This window comes from Onychostoma macrolepis, chromosome 07, assembly GCF_012432095.1.
Source record: "Onychostoma macrolepis isolate SWU-2019 chromosome 07, ASM1243209v1, whole genome shotgun sequence".
NCBI lineage: Eukaryota > Metazoa > Chordata > Actinopteri > Cypriniformes > Cyprinidae > Onychostoma > Onychostoma macrolepis.
The window spans coordinates 46,125,461-46,144,262 of NC_081161.1; the positions used below are offsets into that span (position 1 = coordinate 46,125,461).

The 18,802-nt window shown below is 36.7% G+C and overlaps 1 protein-coding gene across 2 annotated transcripts in view; it reads left to right on the plus strand.

Moving 5' to 3' along the window:
* The first annotated feature begins 1,764 nt into the window (after nucleotides 1-1,764).
* The window catches only part of LOC131544672 (uncharacterized), a 32,215-nt gene continuing 15,177 nt past the window's right edge, over nucleotides 1,765-18,802 (plus strand). The window contains exons 1-4 of one of the 2 annotated variants that reach the window (XM_058783053.1): nucleotides 1,765-2,166; nucleotides 2,483-2,518; nucleotides 7,108-7,369; nucleotides 15,838-15,980. In XM_058783053.1, coding sequence (XP_058639036.1) covers nucleotides 2,130-2,166; nucleotides 2,483-2,518; nucleotides 7,108-7,369; nucleotides 15,838-15,980 — 478 coding nt within the window. In that variant the 5' untranslated portion in view covers nucleotides 1,765-2,129. Of the gene's footprint in view, nucleotides 2,167-2,482; nucleotides 2,519-6,064; nucleotides 6,094-7,107; nucleotides 7,370-15,837; nucleotides 15,981-18,802 lie in introns of those variants that run through there. The other variant, XM_058783054.1, reaches the window with a different exon arrangement.

Consider the following 18,802-nt stretch of genomic DNA (forward strand, 5'->3'; position numbering starts at 1 on the left):
TACCTGCAAGCTTCTGTAAAAAATGCAGATGATGCCTACTATTAGGCCTAGTAATAATAACAATAATAAAGCATAAATTAATATCAGAGGTCTGGTGCCAATTCCCAATTATAGTAATAGCCTAGTAATGATAATAGGCCTATACTGATGATAATAATAATAATAATAATAATAATAATAATAATAATAACAACAACAACAACAGCAACAACAATAAAGCATGTAACCTCATATAATTATATAGCAATAGCCTAGTAATGATGATAGGCCTACTACTACTCATAATAATAATAATGTCTGCAAGCTCACATTAGAAGTCTGGTGCTACTGCCAATTATAGCAATAGCCTAGTAATGATAATAGGCCTATACTGATGATATTAATAATAATAACAACAACAATAATAAAGCATGTAACCTCATATAATTATATAGCACTGGGGCCCCAACTGCAATGAACCAGCTTTGGGGGGCCCAGCTTGCAAAAGGTTGAGAACCCCTGTTGTAGATGATCAGGTCTACCTGGGAACTAAGGTTCACTTAAAGTGGGAACTAAACGTCTTTTCCAACTTGAAATATACAGTCACAAAGAATTGTTTATTACACAGAATCTGCACCAATATCATGGACCATAAGAACTTTTAAGTAATTGCAATTTAATAAATTTAAGTTGGTCCAACTTAAAATAAAAAGTGAACAACACATTTTCAAACTGTTATTTGTCAGTGTAACATTAAGTTCACTTAATGTATTTCTTTAATTATTCATTAAGTTGGAGCAAATATAGCGGCTTCTCCGAGATAGGTATAAACGGAGGTTGGAGCCAGCTGGGTTTTGCGAGCCCTGGGTTTCCTCAATTTTTTAAAGAAAAGTCAAGCTTTGGATAAAGCGTCTGCAAAATGACTAAATGCAACTGATCGCTTTTTTGCAGTGTTAGTTTGGGCTCCTCCTCAATGCATCCTATAGAAATGTTGTCAAATCTCTCACACATCCAGTCGGTTTTTGCATTTTTTTATCACGTAGACAACAGGTTAAGTAAAAATATTAATATGCAAGAGCGAATAAATACAGCAAAATGCTCCTCTTTATAATTATTTTTCTAGCTGACTGATGAGCTTATGGATGGTTAGGTATTGTTACGTGACATTGTTTACAAGCTTTACAAGATTTCCACAGTTTGACACAGAATGAGCGATTACATGAGACATTTCAATAAGTGTAGGCTCTCTTATAAAATAGCCTACCTTTTGATATTAATTCACATTCATTTCGTACTATAATAGAGAAAGATATAATGGGTTCACTTGCCGCTTGAACTGAGGCGCTAAAGAGATTGCGCCTACCGCATTACAGAGCGCCAAAACCGTATTTATTTTATGAATTTTGTTATGAATTTGGCAGAATGTTAAAGCTGATACTTTATTAAAAAGTAACAAAGCACAAAGCTTATTGTGATTACTGGATGGCAAGCGCGCTGCAAACAGGCTAATATGAAGTTCACGCATACAGCATACAGAACTCAGCATATAGACTAAGATCTTGATAACAAGAAACCATATTAGTAATGATTATAAACGAGAATTGTTAACGATATTGCTAATATCCACACAGCTGACAGCGTTACCTGTTGAAGTTTGTTCAAGTTGTGCATGAAATAGATACTGCTTTTCTGCACTTTCACTTTGCACGTCTCCGTCATTTTGATCTCTCTCGCGCTGCACAACTGAGCTGCGTTTAGCAGGGATGAGGACTGTTTGAAACTCTTTTTTTTTTTCTCCATTAAAACTTTGATGCGCCATCGTCTCAGTTTAATACGTGGACATAAAAGATGTGATCGCAAAACAATCAGGAAAAAAAAAAAAATCAAGTCATAACATAGTCGCCATTGGTGACCTCAGCAAAAACTTCACTCGCAAATTAATATTTTTTTTTAGTCGCAGTTTGGAGCCCTGTTTATTTTATTTTTTGTAAACATTTCTCCAGCTCAAGTCAAGAGAATAAAAAAATGGGAGGAGAAACAGGATCATGTGACTGAGGTAAAGTTGAACTAATGTGTCTCTCCCAGGAACAACGTTCATTCAAACATCCTGAAATGATTGCAGAACCATTCACAAATTGCCAGAAATTAACATGAGGGATTTCTACAAAAGTCTGTCATTTTTACTGGGTGAGTAAAACATACAATCTCTCTAATACTGCACTTAGTGATCTTAAGTCTGTTTTTAGCTCTATCTTACCGACAGAAACACTTAACAGAAGATCCTAAAACATAATTGAATGTGTTGTTCTTGGTTAATGTTATCTAAATATCTCTAAACGTTATACTTTCATTTGAGGAGCTAAATTGAGTGAGATATTAATACCTGATAAAATAATACAACATTTTACCCAACTGTCTTTTTTATGTATAATTCTAGGTTTACACTAACAATCCATTTAAGTTGCCAAATACTAAGCATCATTCTGTGTTTTTTTATTTGAAGGCTTTTTCTCAGTTCAGACAAAGGCAGGAAGAGAAGGTGAGATTTTGTTAATTACATCTTTTGTTAGTGAGTTTGTGCGGTTACACTTTATTTTGATATGGGGGGGGGGGGTAAAAACTTGATTTTTACAAGTTAAAATTACTTTTTTTGTGGTAAGATGTTGTAATTTATTTTTTGCAAAGCTGAATTTTCAGCATCATTACTTCAGTGTCACATGGTCCTTCAGAAATCATTCTAATATGCTGATTTCCTGCTCAAGAAACATTTATGATAATTATCTGATTGTTGATTCTTTAATGAATAGAAATAGCGGTCCCACTTTATATTAGGTGGCCTTAACTACTATGTACTTACATCAAAAAATAAGTACAATGTACTTATTGTGTTCATATTGTATTGCAAAACACTTTTGCTGCTTTTAGGTGGGGTATGGGTGAGGTTAGGGACAGGTTTGGTGGTCTGGGTAGGTTTAAGGGTGGGTTAAGGTGAAAGGGATGGGTCAACAGTGTAATTACAGAAATTAATTACAGATGCAACTACATATAGGTATTTTTAAAAATATAAGTACAATGTAAAAACATGTATTTACACAGTAAGTGCATTGTACCAAATGATTAATTTTAATGTAAGTACATAGTAGTTAAGGCCACCTAATATAAAGTGGGACCGAAATATCAAAAGAAAAGCATTTATTTGCAACAGAAATATTGTGTTACTGTTCATTAAAAATATCCTTAATGCAATTTCAGATCAATTTAATGGGGGGAGTCCATTTTTTCTGGACTCTTCTCATTAATCAACAAGCATGTCTAATTAAAATCATGAAACTTAAAATAATTAACATCAATTTATTAAAAGTTTAACAAAAATTACATGTTTAGGGCCCAATGAAATGTTTTAGTTTTTCCAACCTTATGTTTTATTGTCACCAAATTCTGTGTTTTAGCATGTCTAATTATTTGAAAGCATAAAAAGACAAGTTTAATTTATTCTTACAATAGCCTTATGATTTTTTTTTTCTCTCAGAAATTGTGTTGTGTATTTACATTTAAGGCATACAACATTCATTGAATTATTTTTTAATTAATTAAAATTAAACAAATTTTATTTTGTGGAAAATAATGGGAATTTAATGTTACAATTAAAACATTGAAGAAATATTGTATGACTATTCCTTAAAAATAAGGTTTTAATAATTTTTAATAGTAGTAGTAGTAGCCTATTAGTACATTCTACTGAACAATAGTAATGTATTTCTGCCACGTCTTCAAGTTAATCCGAACTTTTTTTTAACATGTTTCCGTGAATACCTTTACATTTCTTTGTGTATATGATATGAGGATATTTTTACTCAAATGAAACGGTAAAATGCTCATGAAGTGACTCTCAGAGCAGTTCTGGAGATGTTGTTCATGTATTTACAGTGCCGCGGGAACGTATTTTGAGCAGGGGGGGCTGAGGGAAAAAAAAGGGAAGGGGAGGGGAGGAGAGTTTTGCCAGTAGCGAAGTTATAAGTGTGCAATACACAGGCTTGGTCCTGTAGTCGGTGTTACAGGGCCTTTTTATAGAAATAAAATCAATTTAGTTCAGCTGGACATTAGGCTTGCCGCTTGCTGCGATAGACGGTGTTGGCGGTGATACCAATTGTCCACTGCGGCACCGTCCCCCCCACCGTCGTTTTGATTTTATTTTATTTTTTTTTTTAATAGTAATACAATTATTTTAGTTCAGTTAGAGTACACTACAATTAAAACTGAACGTGGCTGCTCAGCACACCGAAAGAACCACAGTCGCGCATCACAGATCAGATTTAATTTATCACGTGAGGAGAGTGAATCGAGCTGACTGACAAGAACAGTGAGGTGAGACAGACAAGACGATGGCAGAAGAGTTTCAAAATGAAATGTAAAAACGCCTGTTTTAAAAAAATATTTTGGATTTTGAAAAGCCTGTTGATTTCTGCCATTAATCTAGGTAATAATAGACGTTTTTTTAAAACATTAGTTTCTCATTTATTTGGTTCCACAGTATTTGCTGATTTTTATTTTATTTAAACTATGTATTTATTTATTTTTTTTCATTATTTTGCATCAAGGTGTTAGGCGTCATTGCCTCCAAACATTCTTATTCGTTTTGCTTCTACATTTCATAATTATTTGTTCCTCATTCTTCACTGATTTTTAGTTTTTCTATACATATTTAAACTTTATATAAGCAGCAGTAAGCTATTTGTTATTTCTATATTAGGCATATCATGGTTTATTTTTATTCATTTTTTTTTTAGTAAAAGTTATATGTTATATGTAATACATTGTATTTTGTTGTTGCTTGAATTGAATTCAAGCAATTGATGCCGAATTGCCGCTAATTTAAAAGTGAAAGTAAATGCACGATGCTTTTATAAGCTATATAAGCAAAGGAAAGTGAGGAAAGAGGAAAACACAAACAAACTAAAACGAACAACTGCTTGATACAGAACCGCCAATTTAAAAGTGAAAGTAAAATGTGCACGGTGCTTTTTCAAACTAGGCTATTTAAAATTGAAGGAAAGTGAGGAAAGAGAAAACTCAAAGGAACTAAAAGCAAACAACTGCTTGACACCGAATTGCCCTAATTTGAAAGTGAAAGTAAAACGCTCACGGTGCTTATTTAAATCTGAAGGAAAGCGAGGAAAAGAGGAAAACTCAAGGCGTGAAGATTTTTGTTAATAAACGTTTCATTTCGTTTAAAATAACTGAGTTGGTCTTTATTGTTGCTGTGTTTTCATTAAAAAAAATAATGATGAACCACAAACTAAGCATTCGTTTTAAATAAGGGAAACCAAGTAGGCCTAGCAAGTAGTTAATATTAACAAATTGAAGAAGATGTAGCCTAGTTGCATGTTTAATAAATGCAAATTTGCCATTGTACTACTTTATGACTGATCTGTTTTAATAATAACGAACCACAAACGATCGTTTTAAAAGGGGAAATCCATTTTATTTGCGTTACAAATTTTATACACAAAATTGTAATTGAAGTTTTATTAACAAAGTTTAATATTATTTTAATATTCTTCAGTTTAATTAAAAATGAATTTCTTAATGATACTATTTTATTGTGGGCCTATATGTTTTTTTATTTATTTATTATTAACAATAATAATAATAATAATGAGCCACAAAGGGGAAAATACAAAGACGTTTTATTTTTATGTTGCAACGCGGTTACACGTCATCAGTTTATCCGTTTTGTTCAAGTTTTATGTTAATGAGACGTTTTTCCACTGCTTTCACACAGTTAAAACAGACAACGCGATCACCTTCCTCAATGTAATGCAGCCACCTCCATTTGTCAAACCAGTTTGTATTGAATGAACGAGAAAATGTTTCTTTTCCGAACTGCCTTCCAGGAAAAATGAAGTCGGCTGGTTGGTGGGGAGTGATTGCCTCGACCAAATCAATAACCCTAGTATTTTGTGCTGGTGGTACTGCCGCGGCGGCGACGTTCATGTTACCTTGAATTAGCGCGGCTCCTGGGCCCAGATCCGGGGCTGATGTGGTGGTCGCTTTGGAGGAGCTGTTGCAGCTGCTGTTGATTGGCTGCCCACTAGGCATAGGCTCCAGGACCAGGTCTGCTTCCTTATCCGACTGATCCGCCAGCTCAAGGCTCGGTCTCTTTTTATTTTGTTTGGGCTTCGTGAAAAAATCAGAAATGCGTTTTTGCGCCATGTTGCCTGGTGTATTTTTAAATCTTCAATGACTGATGCGGACGTGGTGACGTCACGCGACAATTGTTGCTTATTGTCATTATAGCCCTAAGCTTTTCCCCCCCCCTATGATTTTTAATGAATATTCAAATTAATAAAATTAGTTTTATTTCTTTTTTGTTACAAAATTTAAATTGAATTATTTTTAACACCGCACCACCAGCACCCCCATTTTTTCTTTAGCTCCGAGCCAGGGGGTGCTGCAGCACCCTCAGCACCCCTACTTCCCGCGGTACTGTGTATTTATGTCCTCATTTAGTGAGACGGTAGACATTAATATCACCGTGTAACATTCTGAGTTAGGATGAATGTAAAGGATAGCTCGCCTAACTTTCAAGTTACAGAAAATCAGTCGAAACTCACAGGTCGCATTCCACATCTCGAGCCTTATTCCTCTGTCAACAGCGGTACTTATTTGAAGAAAACAACTTAAATGAGAAACAGAAATGAAAATAAAACAATCGGACCCGCACACATGCACTCGTTACAACCCGAAGCGTCACGTGCGCTTACGAGTAGTACTTTTAAATAGTCGTTTTGTGGCTTAATATTTACAAATACTAGTGGAAGTGTGCTCATTTGTGTGTGCGTATCGGGGCTGTGCGTGACCATGTAAGGTAGAGACAGAAATGACATGCCATCTTGTAGATAAGATAAATAACATAAGGCTATTTAGTTTGTTCAATAAAAGAACAAGGCATAGATCTGTTCAAGGAAAGGTAATGTTAAATGAGTTGTGGTGTAATCTGGCACTATAGAGAAAATAAAATTAAAAAATGGGGGGGGGGCATATAATGGCAGGGGAAACACTGTTATTACATGTCAAATTCCAATCAAAATAGAAATAAATAATTGTAATTATACTTGGTTTTTCCAGTGAACATAGCAACATGGGGAACAGCCGTTCAGTCTACATCACATAACAGCGGGTGGTCTGCCCAAAGCACTCTGGATGAGTCGAGCTCCACCTGTAGTCATACTACAACACAAACCGACCCGTGGTGGAAGCTGGATCTGATGAAGACGTACAGTGTGAACAGAGTGACCATCACTAACAGACACGACTGCTGTGAAAGCAGGATAGACGGGGCAGAGATTCGGATTGGAAACGATTCTTCAGATCTTTTCAGCAACCCACTGTGAGTCTCTCTGGCATACTTTAATAGCTACAGATTGGAGAAGGATCTGGCGGCAGACTTGCACTTGCACTCTCAGTGCTTGCACTCTCTTTTTTATTTTTTTTATTTGTTCTATTTATTGATTATTTTTTGTTTGAATCTCTCAACATTTTACAACAGTAGCCAGGTGGTGAAGACAAGAAAAAAGAAACTAAATTACAATGTCACTTGCAATTGCCGCTTGCACTTTCCGCTACCTGCAACATCACTTGCATTCGACATGAATCGTGTGCGTTGCCCATGGAGACAAGACGCTGTGGTGGTTAAACGATTAAAACTAAATTTAATACAATAACGAACAGGGTCCTGCAAGTCATCTGTAGGAGTGCAATGTATATAGTGCCTATTTGCATGTGTTCAGACTATGTTAGGGTAGAGTGGGATAAAACGCCCTCTTAAGTGATTTTTTTTTTTCTTCTGTGAAACAAAAGTTAAATGTGTCCAGAATAGTTTTAGTTAGGACATCTATATAAAAGACAAAGTATGAAAAAATGTCCAGAGTTTTCATGTTATTAGATTTTTAACAACAACAACAACAAAAAATAATAATAATAATTTAATCAAATTTAATTAGTAAGGGGGCGTTTTGCTCCATAGGTGGGGTAAAATGCCCCCCAGTCTGACAAAACTATTTGCTTACATATTTACAGTAAAATCAAGAGTTTTAGGTTAAAATTAAAAAGAATACAATCAATGACAACAAAATTTTGAAAAACATTGCTGGCTGATGCTAACTGGCTAGCTAACAAGCAACCAGATGTTAACTTGAGGTCATTTTTAAATATAAAATCCAAATATTTTTATCCAGCCAAACTGTTGGAATACATTAGCTGGAAAAACAAATGATTTGATGTTCAGAACTGAGTAACTAAAGTAATTAAGCCTGAAAATATATATTCTGAATATATACTGTGTGTGTGTGTGTGTGTGTGTATACAGTCATGGCCAAAAATATTGTGACTCTAGCTAAATATGATCAAAGGCGGCTGTCAAAATTAATCTGCATTGTTAATCCTTTTGATCTTTTATTAAAAATATTCACAAAAATCCAACCTTTCATTGGATAATAAGAATTTAAAATGTGGGGAAATATCATTATGAAATAAATGTTCTCATGGGCTCATGTCGTGGGTCTGATGTGAGAATTGCTGCTTTGGCATAAATAGCTTGGAAAGCCCCCTCTGACCTATTCTCTTTGACAAATGCAAGGAGAGACTCAATTCTTTTCTTGCAGTAAAGAACATCCATCGCCCTCTGCTGGACAATATCAAAGACCACATCAGTCTCAGAGAAGATTTGTTCATATGTGTAACATGAACACAAACTCAAAATCCTCCAGTTTCCTCAAGCATTTGGCACAATCCAGTGTATCATCATCCATTGTCGTATCTGCAATGATGTTATCAAATGTCTGCAGGAGGCCATCATAATTGTTTGCCACAGTGCTGCTCACTATCCGTGATGTGAAATTCCATCGAGTAGGAGCGTTTCTGGGCAACCTTGAACAGCCTGCAGACTCCAGAAAAGACGTCCTCTTTGTGGATTTTGAAAAAAATGTGGCAAACCCAGAGAGTGATGCAAAAAAAATTCTGCACGCAGGGAAGCATTTAGCCCCCTGTGACAGCACCAGATTCAGTCTGTGTGCATAGCAATGCACAAACATTGCACTGGGGGCTATTGCTTTCACTTTGGCCTGCAGACCATTGAGAGCTGAAGCCATGACAGCAGCCCATCATAGGTCTGTGCCACAAGCTTATCCTTAAAATTGTAGCCCTGCATGTACTTATTTAATAAATCAAAAACGCATCTCGCCCCCCAGAAACATAAAAAAATCCAATAAAGCACTCCTAAATTTTACCTGCACTATCCACATAGCGAACAATGACAGAGAGGTGGGCACGGCAGGATATATCAGTTGTTTCATCCACCTGCCATCCAAAAAAGGGAGCATCCTGAATTTCATCTCTGATCTGATCAGAAACGGTGGCTGCAGAGATCAAGTCATTTTGATTAGTATGGGACATACCAGAAAACACAGTTGAGGACTCGAATTGTGTGGATAGGACAGAGTCATATTTAGCTAATGTTTCTGTGAACTCCCTGTAATTCCCCTTGTTGGATGATTCACTACTCTCATCATGTCCCCTAAATGACAGCTCCTGCCGGCCAAGCAAGGATGTCACATCAATAAGGCGGTTTAGGAAGGCCCTGTTTTGTTTGACTGTTTCATTATGTTTAGCCACCTGAATGCGAGCACCTTCATTGATTGCATGCTCAACCCTGATCCTGTCCATGCAACTTAATCTTGCACATGCACTCACATGTTCATTGCTCTTTTCATGCCTTTTATATGCCCTGCCAAAGTTAGACAGATCTCCAAACCCCACCTTTGACCAAACAACACATCCGTGAGATGGTTTCATCAAGAGGCATGGCCAGCAGTACATTTTCTTTGTCACAGCACTTCCAGTCAGCCAGCTAACTTTGTCATACCAGGAGAGCTGAAAAGACCTGTTACATTTCCCTATCTTTTGCACTAAATCAGTCTTAGGTGTTGATCTGCCCTGCTGTTTAATTCTAAGTTTCTCCTCATAAGGAAGATTTTATTAGCAATATTAACAATATTAGCACTGTCTGCCATCGTGTGCAGTTTGCTAGCTGGCTAGTTCACCCCTACGGCGCTAGCCTAGCCTACTGTATGAATGAATGAATGAAAAAACGATCTAAAAAAAAGATATTAAACTCGACGGAGGAAATGTGGGAATTAGGTTAAACTGAAACAAGGAATGTGGTGTATAATTGTGTGAAATGTATGATGAAAATCGGCTAGCAATTTCACCAAGCAAATACCAAGAAATAGGTTGCAGCAGTTTGTCTTTCGACTACACTTGCAAAACCCGCTATGGGACTGAGCTCGAGCTTCAGCATCAGCGACTTTTTATAGTACAAAATCGCTGTCAATCAAAAGAAGATGCAGTCTTTTGACAGACCCTCTAATCATCACACAGAAGCCTGGAGTCCAGACCAGCCCACTCCTCCATTCACTCCCAGAGACACTGAGCGTCTGTGGGCGGGACATAATCGCAGCATTTATCCAATGACCGTCTAGTTTCGAAGCCCTGAAAAAAACTGTTCAAAGCAGCCCTATGAGAAGGAAATCGAGTCAGCTGACCTGCTATATGTAGCTGATTCTGAACGAACTCGTCTTCGAGATGAACGTGTTCTAACGCATTTTTAGTCAATAAAAGGTTAACACAATAGTACATATTTGACCATTATTTTTTTGACATTATAGGGGAAGCCGAGCTTCCTTTGCAGTCTTAAAGAAATCCCCAGTGTATTTGATAGAATCCATGATGCCATGCGTCTAAACAAGATGTCCAGGAACTCCAGCGGAAATATAGGCCCACAACATCAAAAATACAGCAGTATATTTCATTGTACACATGGGGTAATTTTTATCCCTGTGTTCACCAAACCCATCTTGAGTGTTTGCTGCTAAAAAGCTCATTTTTTTTTTGTTTCAACGGCCATAGAAGTCAGTCCCATTTGAAGTTCCAGTCGTGTCTGATAACTGAATATGCTTGAGTTTGTCTTTGGATGAGCGAGGAGAATTTTTCTTGAAACCCTCCCAAACAACATGTGCTGATGTAGGTGCGGTTTGACAATTTTTTTTTAAGGTTTCCTGACCCCGAGACTCAGCTGTTTTCTGCAATTCTCCAGCTGTGGTCCTTGGAGAGTCTTTAGCCGCTCAAACTCTCCTTCTCACCGTGCATTAGGACGATATAGACACACGTCCTCTTCCAGGCAGTTTCGTAACATTTTATGTTGATTAATTATTAATTATTGCCCTGATGGTGGAAATGGGAATTTTCACTGCTATAGCTCTTTTTTTAAAGCCACTTCACTAATATTTGAAGCTCAATTATCTTTTGCTGCACATCAGTAATATATTCTTTGGTTTTTCTCATTGTGATGGATGATTAAGGGAATTTGGGCTTTGTTTTCCCTCCTATTTATATTTCTGTGAAACAGGAAGCCATGGCTGGATAATATCATGTTCATAGTCACCCTGGAGTGCTCAAAATTGTGAATATGAATGGGAATATACTTCAGAGATATTTTACTCATAAGAATTTCTAGGGGTGCCAATAATTGTATCCAATGTGTATTTGAGAAAAAAAACAACAACAAAAAAAAAACATTTATTTCATAATAATATTTCCCCCCATTTTAAATTCTTATTATCCAATGAAAGGTTAGATTTTTGTGATTTTTTTAAAATAAAGATCAAAAGGATTAACAATGCAGATTAATTTTCACAGCCTTCTTTGATCATATTTACCAAGGGTGCTGAAATTTTGGCCATGACTGTATGCGTGTATATTTTCTTATATATATATATATATATATATATATATATATATATATATATATATACATACAGGTGCATCTCAATAAATTAGAATGTCGTGGAAAAGTTCATTTATTTCAGTAATTCAACTCAAATTGTGAAACTCGTGTATTAAATAAATTCAATGCACAAAGACTGAAGTCTTTGGTTCTTTTAATTGTGATGATACTGGCTCACATTTAACAAAAACCCACAAATTCACTCAACAAATTAGAATATGGTGACATGCCAATCAGCTAATCAACTCAAAACACCTGCAAAGGTTTCCTGAGCCTTCAAAATGGTCTCTCAGTTTGGTTCACTAGGTTACACAATCATGGGGAAGACTGCTGATCTGACAGTTGTCCAGAAGACAATCATTGACACCCTTCACAAGGAGGATAAGCCACAAACATTCATTGCCAAAGAAGCTGGCTGTTCACAGAGTGCTGTATCCAAGCATGTTAACAGAAAGTTGAGTGGAAGGAAAAGTGTGGAAGAAAAAGATGCACAACCAACCGAGAGAACCACAGCCTTATGAGGATTGTCAAGCAAAATCGATTCAAGAATTTGGGTGAACTTCACAAGGAATGGACTGAGGCTGGGGTCAAGGCATCAAGAGCCACCACACACAGACGTGTCAAGGAATTTGGCTACAGTTGTTGTATTCCTCTTGTTAAGCCACTCCTGAACCACAGACAACGCCAGAGGCGCCTTACCTGGGCTAAGGAGAAGAAGAACTGGACTGTTGCCCAGTGGTCCAAAGTCCTCTTTTCAGATGAGAGCAAGTTTTGTATTTCATTTGGAAACCAAGGTCCTAGAGTCTGGAGGAAGGGTGGAGAAGCTCATAGCCCAAGTTGCTTGAAGTCCAGTGTGAAGTTTCCACAGTCTGTGATGATTTGGGGTGCAATGTCATCTGCTGGTGTTGGTCCATTGTGTTTTTTGGAAACCAAAGTCACTGCACCCGTTTACCAAGAAATTTTGGAGCACTTCATGCTTCCTTCTGCTGACCAGCTTTTTAAAGATGCTGATTTCATTTTCCAGCAGGATTTGGCACCTGTCCGCACTGCCAAAAGCACCAAAAGTTGGTTAAATGACCATGGTGTTGGTGTGCTTGACTGGCCAGCAAACTCACCAGACCTGAACCCCAGAGAGAATCTAGTCAAGAGGAAAATGAGAAACAAGAGACCAAAAAATGCAGATGAGCTGAAGGCCACTGTCAAAGAAACCTGGGCTTCCATACCACCTCATCAGTGCCACAAATTGATCACCTCCATGCCACGACGAATTGTATACATACGAATATACAGTAAATGAACATACTTTCCAGAAGGCCAACAATTCACTAAAAGTTTTTTTTTTTATTGGTCTTATGAAGTATTATAATTTGTTGAGATAGTGAATTGGTGGGTTTTTGTTAAATGTGAGCCAAAATCATCACTATTAAAAGAACCAAAGACTTAAACTACTTCAGTCTGTATGCATTGAATTTATTTAATTCACGAGTTTCACAATTTGAGTTGAATTACTGAAATAAACTTTTCCACGGCATTCTAATTTATTGAGATGCACCTGTATGTATATATATATATATATATATATATATATATATATATACACACACACACAGTGTGAAAAAATAAAATATATATATTTGATCCCCTGCTGATTTTGTACATTTGCCCACTGACAAAGAAATTATCAGTCTATAATTTTAATGATAGGTTTATTTTAACAGTGAGAGACAGAATAACAACAAAGAAATCCAGAAAAATGCATTTCAAAAAAGTTATAAATTGATTTGCATTTTAATGAGTCAAATAAGTATTTGATCCCCTATCAATCAGCAAGATTTCTGGTGTCTTTTATACAGGTAAGGAGCTGAGATTAGGAGCACTCTCTTAAAGGGAGTGCTCCTAATCTCATCTTGTTACCTGTATAAAAGACAACATTTTCACAGAAGCAATCAATCAATCAGATTCCAAACTCTCCACCATGTCCAAGACCAAAGAGCTCCTACAGGAATGGGCTACAAGACCATCGCCAAGCAGCTCGGTGAGAAGGTGACAACAGTTGGTGCGATTATTCGCAAATGGAAGAAACACAAAATAACTGTCAATCTCCCTCGGACTGGGGCTCCATGCAAGATCTCACCTCGTGGAGTTTCAATGATCACGAGAACAGTGAGGAATCAGCCCAGAACTACACGGGAGGATCTTGTCAATGATCTCAAGGCAGCTGGGACCATAGTCACCAAGAAAACAATTGGTAACACACTTCTCCGTGAAGGACTGAAATCCTGCAGACCCTGCAAGGTGCCCCTGCTCAAGAAAGCACATGTACAGCCCGTCTGAAGTTTGCCAACGATTCAGAGGAGAACTGGGTGAAAGTGCTGTGGTCAGGTGAGACCAAAATCCAGCTCTTTGGCATCAACTCAACTCACCGTGTTTGGAGGAGGAGGAAAGCTGCCTATGACCACAAGAACACCATCCCCACCGTCAAACATGGAGGTAGAAACGTCAGCCTCGAAACCTTAATGACTTGGAGAGGATCTGCAAAGTGGAATGGGACAAAATCCCTGCTGAGATGTGTGCAAACCAGGTGGCCAACTACAAGACACGTCTGACCTCTGTGATTGTCAACAAGGGTTTTGCCACCAAGTACTAAGTCATGTTTTGCGAAGGGGTCAAACACTTATTTGACTCATTAAAATGCAAATCAATTCATAACTTTTTAAAATGTGTTTTCTGGATTTCTTAGCTGTTATCCTGTCTTTCACTGTTAAAATAAACCTACCATTAAAATTTTAGACTGATCATTTCTTTGTCAGTGGGCAAATGTACAAAATCAGCAGGGATCATATATTACCCCAATGTATTGCAAAACAATACATTGTCATATAAATAATCCAAAACATTATTGATTTCAACACAAACATCACTGCAAATAAATGAAGGGTTCATCTGACTGATTCAAACTGGTCACTCTCATCATAAGAGTCATTTGTTCCTAAATCGGACTACATTTAGGCAGAGTGTTTTTAAACTTAAAAGAAGCAGGACATAAGTGTTCGTGTTGTGTTTATTGTTTTGCAACCAGTGTGTGAGCACAACACTATACAAATGCATTCATGCTGTTATTTTGCAGTACATGGTCATTTTATTATATCACAACAGTGGCTGAGAGAGCTCAACATGCTGCAACTTCAGAAAACACATTCAAATAGAAAAAGCACCAGCAAATCAAGAAAACATCTTCATCAATTTGACAGCAGGTGCTGCAAATGCTCACAACACAACCAAATAAACATTTTATTTGCAGCGTGTTTCTTTGTGGTTGTGTTGTGAGCATTTGCAGCGCGTGTTGTAAAATTGACAAAGTTGTTTTCTTAATTTATAGGTATTTTTATTTCTATTTGCAGCGCGTTGAGCTGTCTCGGCCACCGAATATCACACTCAATACAGACTGCGAACTCATTGTTACAATTATCTGTGCAGAAACCCTGGTTTACAGATCAGACGGTTGACGTTATTGACTTTTTAAAATGGCACAGAGACAATTCCCTCAGAGCACAAGACCGTGCCTCCACTGATCACAGAATGAATTACCGCCACCTACAATCAAATACAACACTAAACATTGTTCCAGAATAAAGAAAATGCTTGCATTACTACATTCCCTGGGTTCTATTACATAAAAAAAAAAAAAAAAAAAATATTGATCAAACGCTGAGGAAAACATGTAGATCAAGTGTTAAAGGCATTAATATTGGTGGTTGCCTTGGTTACGAGAAGGTTAGTAACATGACATAAAAACAGCAACATTTTATTTTCTATGTGTAATGTTTCATTTGTGTGACAAATAATTAATTCTATTGCAGCTCGGTTGCAACAGAAGAAAAAAAAATAGTCCTAAACATAATAATAATAATATAAAATACATTCAGGGATAAGAGAAGAAAAAATACAAATGAATAGTCATACTAATAATGATCAACAAAAGCACAGGAGCGACTCACTCTTTTGTCTTTCTCCAGATGTGCTGTAGTTTCTACTATTCCAGCAGGAGCTACCTACAGCTACTTGTGTCGTGGGATGGAGGGACGTTATGTTATTGTGAATATTCCTGGGACTTCAAAGATTCTTACTCTCTGTGAAGTGGGAGTCTATGTGATTTCAGGTAATTCAGAGCTACTTAACAACTTGGTCTAAACCCTTTCCAGGCGAATTTGACTATTTTTTTTTTTTAAAGCTATTCTTATTTCATTACAGTAGTTTTTAATATAATTCGCTCTAGTCGAGATAAGGTCCAATGACTTAACATATACTCAGACAGAAGAAGTCCTGCCTTCTAAATAAAATGGGTGCCACGGGGAGGCCTAAGGGGACCTGGCCCTGCCACATCGGTCACTTCATCCATCTTCATCCAGGCGCGACTCTGGAGCACGAGAACAAAAAACACCAAAAGGTCTTTTACAGTATGTTTTTACAACTGATTTAAAGACTTCTTTTGCTTTTGTTCTGGTAGTATTTAAAGCTGCAGTCCGTAAGTTTTGCCTCTTTGTCGCCATCTCTGTTTGAAAACTTGGAATTGCAGCTCTGTGTGGAATTATCTTCCGTGTGCGGGGTTGTGATCCGGTGTTCTGGCACGGCTCCAGCGCTAATGAATCTAATGTTTTGAGGTGAATGTGTGGCATACTGCACTCAGGAATCACAGATTCTAGCCTATGTGTTGGAATATATGACCCAAATAAGAATTTTCACCATATATTGCCATCTGAACAAGTAACAAGTCTGCCACATTTGTTCTGCCCAACTGAGGAAAAATAATTAAAATAAATCGCGCTAACAATGGTGATTAAATCTAATGATCAGTTAGCTCATATTACATGCTAATTATTATTATTGTTATACTTTATTCTCAAATTATTAATGTTAACAACATCAGCATTGCGTGATAATGAGTATAGTGTGTATTAGCGTGTAGATTTCTGTACAGTCTAATCTCTAATTGTCATACCATTCATTTAATGTTAAGAAATTATTTTAACCCAAAAAGCTAACTATGCTCCCTTCGAACTGGTTTTCTTTCAAATACAAATCATGTGTAATCCCAAGCTATCTGTAATCAGAAGCACATTTAAAACTGGAATATAATTTCATTTCATTCACATGTGTTTCATAAACACATAATCCTTTCTGGATTACAGTCCGCCATCAGTCATTCAATCAATCAGTCATTGATTCTGTAGCCAGATCAGCCCGTAGTGTGAAGTGTATTTCATATACTCCATACTATGTATCTTCCTGAGGTAACACTTTAGAATACTGTTTCTTACTTACTGCATAACTAATAAGGAATTATTGAAGAACTAACAGGTAATCATTCATTAACACTTAACTCACTATTGTTAACTACTAAGGAAGATGTGTTAACTAATCAGTATGCAATACAATTGTATGATTGTGTTAAGTAACAGTTTGCTAATCAATAACTAATGTTCTGTCATACCTCCTGAAGAACTACTATTAATTATCTACTAGTTAAGGTTCAAGAAAAGTAACTATGAAGTAGTTATCTTCAATAATTCCTTATTAATTATGCAGTAAGTAAGAAACAGTATTCTAAAGTGTTACCCTTCCTGAAATCAGGTAAACATTTTACTCCTAGATTCATCTTTGAACAACTGATGTTATGCATTTTCTTATTTTTGAATTGGCTTCTTATTGTTTAATTATGCAATTGGCATGACACCTTTTTACCTGACTAATAATACATTGTTATATTTGATTTATTCTGATCACTTCTGAAATCATTTTTGAAGTAGATTAATGTCTAGTGGTATTTCCGCAAATCTGCGTCCAGGATAGATCATACTGAAGTACCAATGAATGAAACAGGGGCTCATCATTAGGGATCTTCTGATTTCTGTCTGTCACTGGCTTAACAAGTTACAGTTTTCGTGATCATAAGAAAAAAGCTGGGTGTGGCACTTAAAGGTATTATAGTCACCCTGTATCCTCTGAGTAACTTACAGGACTGGCGAGTTTGTGTCCGTGCATTCACTGTCGCTAATGAACGAAGAAATTAAAGTATGGGATTTTCAGAATAATCAAATATCTAAATTAATAATCAATATTTGTGATCAGTTTTTAATTAAGAATATTGCCTACACTTAACGGTCACTTGAAATTGGAGTCAGAAAGAACACGGAGCTAGACTAAAATTAAAACTAAATCCAGATAAATTCAGAGGCGCAAATAAAAGAATGAACATGCATTAAACCTTCGACCAGGCCGCTGGATTCCGCTTTTTGGGCTGGCGAGTGGAACCTTACACTTTGCTGATATTCTTGAATCTCCAAACTGCTAACACTTTGCAGTTTTGAATTATGCCTTTACTGTATGACCAAAAATTTGAAATAGGCCTATTTTATTTTTCAGCTGTTTGATTGTGCCGGGGTCTCACGCGCACACTATATATACAGCCGTTTACCGTGCTGTTCAGAGTGAGCACTCTGGTGCACGTTAGTACATTTTTGCTTATTATTTGCTTTTTTTCCCCCATTGATATTGGAAGGCATGTGGAGTACAACGCCTTATAATAAATAATAGCTTCAAATACATATATTATGCCTGTAGAATATAGGAAACATTTGGATGTGTGCCGAATGAGAGAGGTAGGCTGTGTGCCCAACTTTACTTATATTTTTGTCATTCTTGTTCTGTTCTGAATACAGTTAAATTTAAAGGATTGTTGTGGAGTGAGGAGAACTAAAAAGCCTGTGTTTATAATGTTGGTACAGCCGGCATTCAGAATGGAATAAAATGTGACTTATCGGTTCTCTCAAAAATGTACAAGTTATGTTCCCTATCTGTCAGTCACTATGAGTTATGTTGTGACGACATTAGGGTTTTCTCGGGAGCCCCAATCATCTCTGAGTTTATGAGAAAATGTCAATGAAATTAGGCTAATGGATTTTGCATGCTGAGCCACTCCCC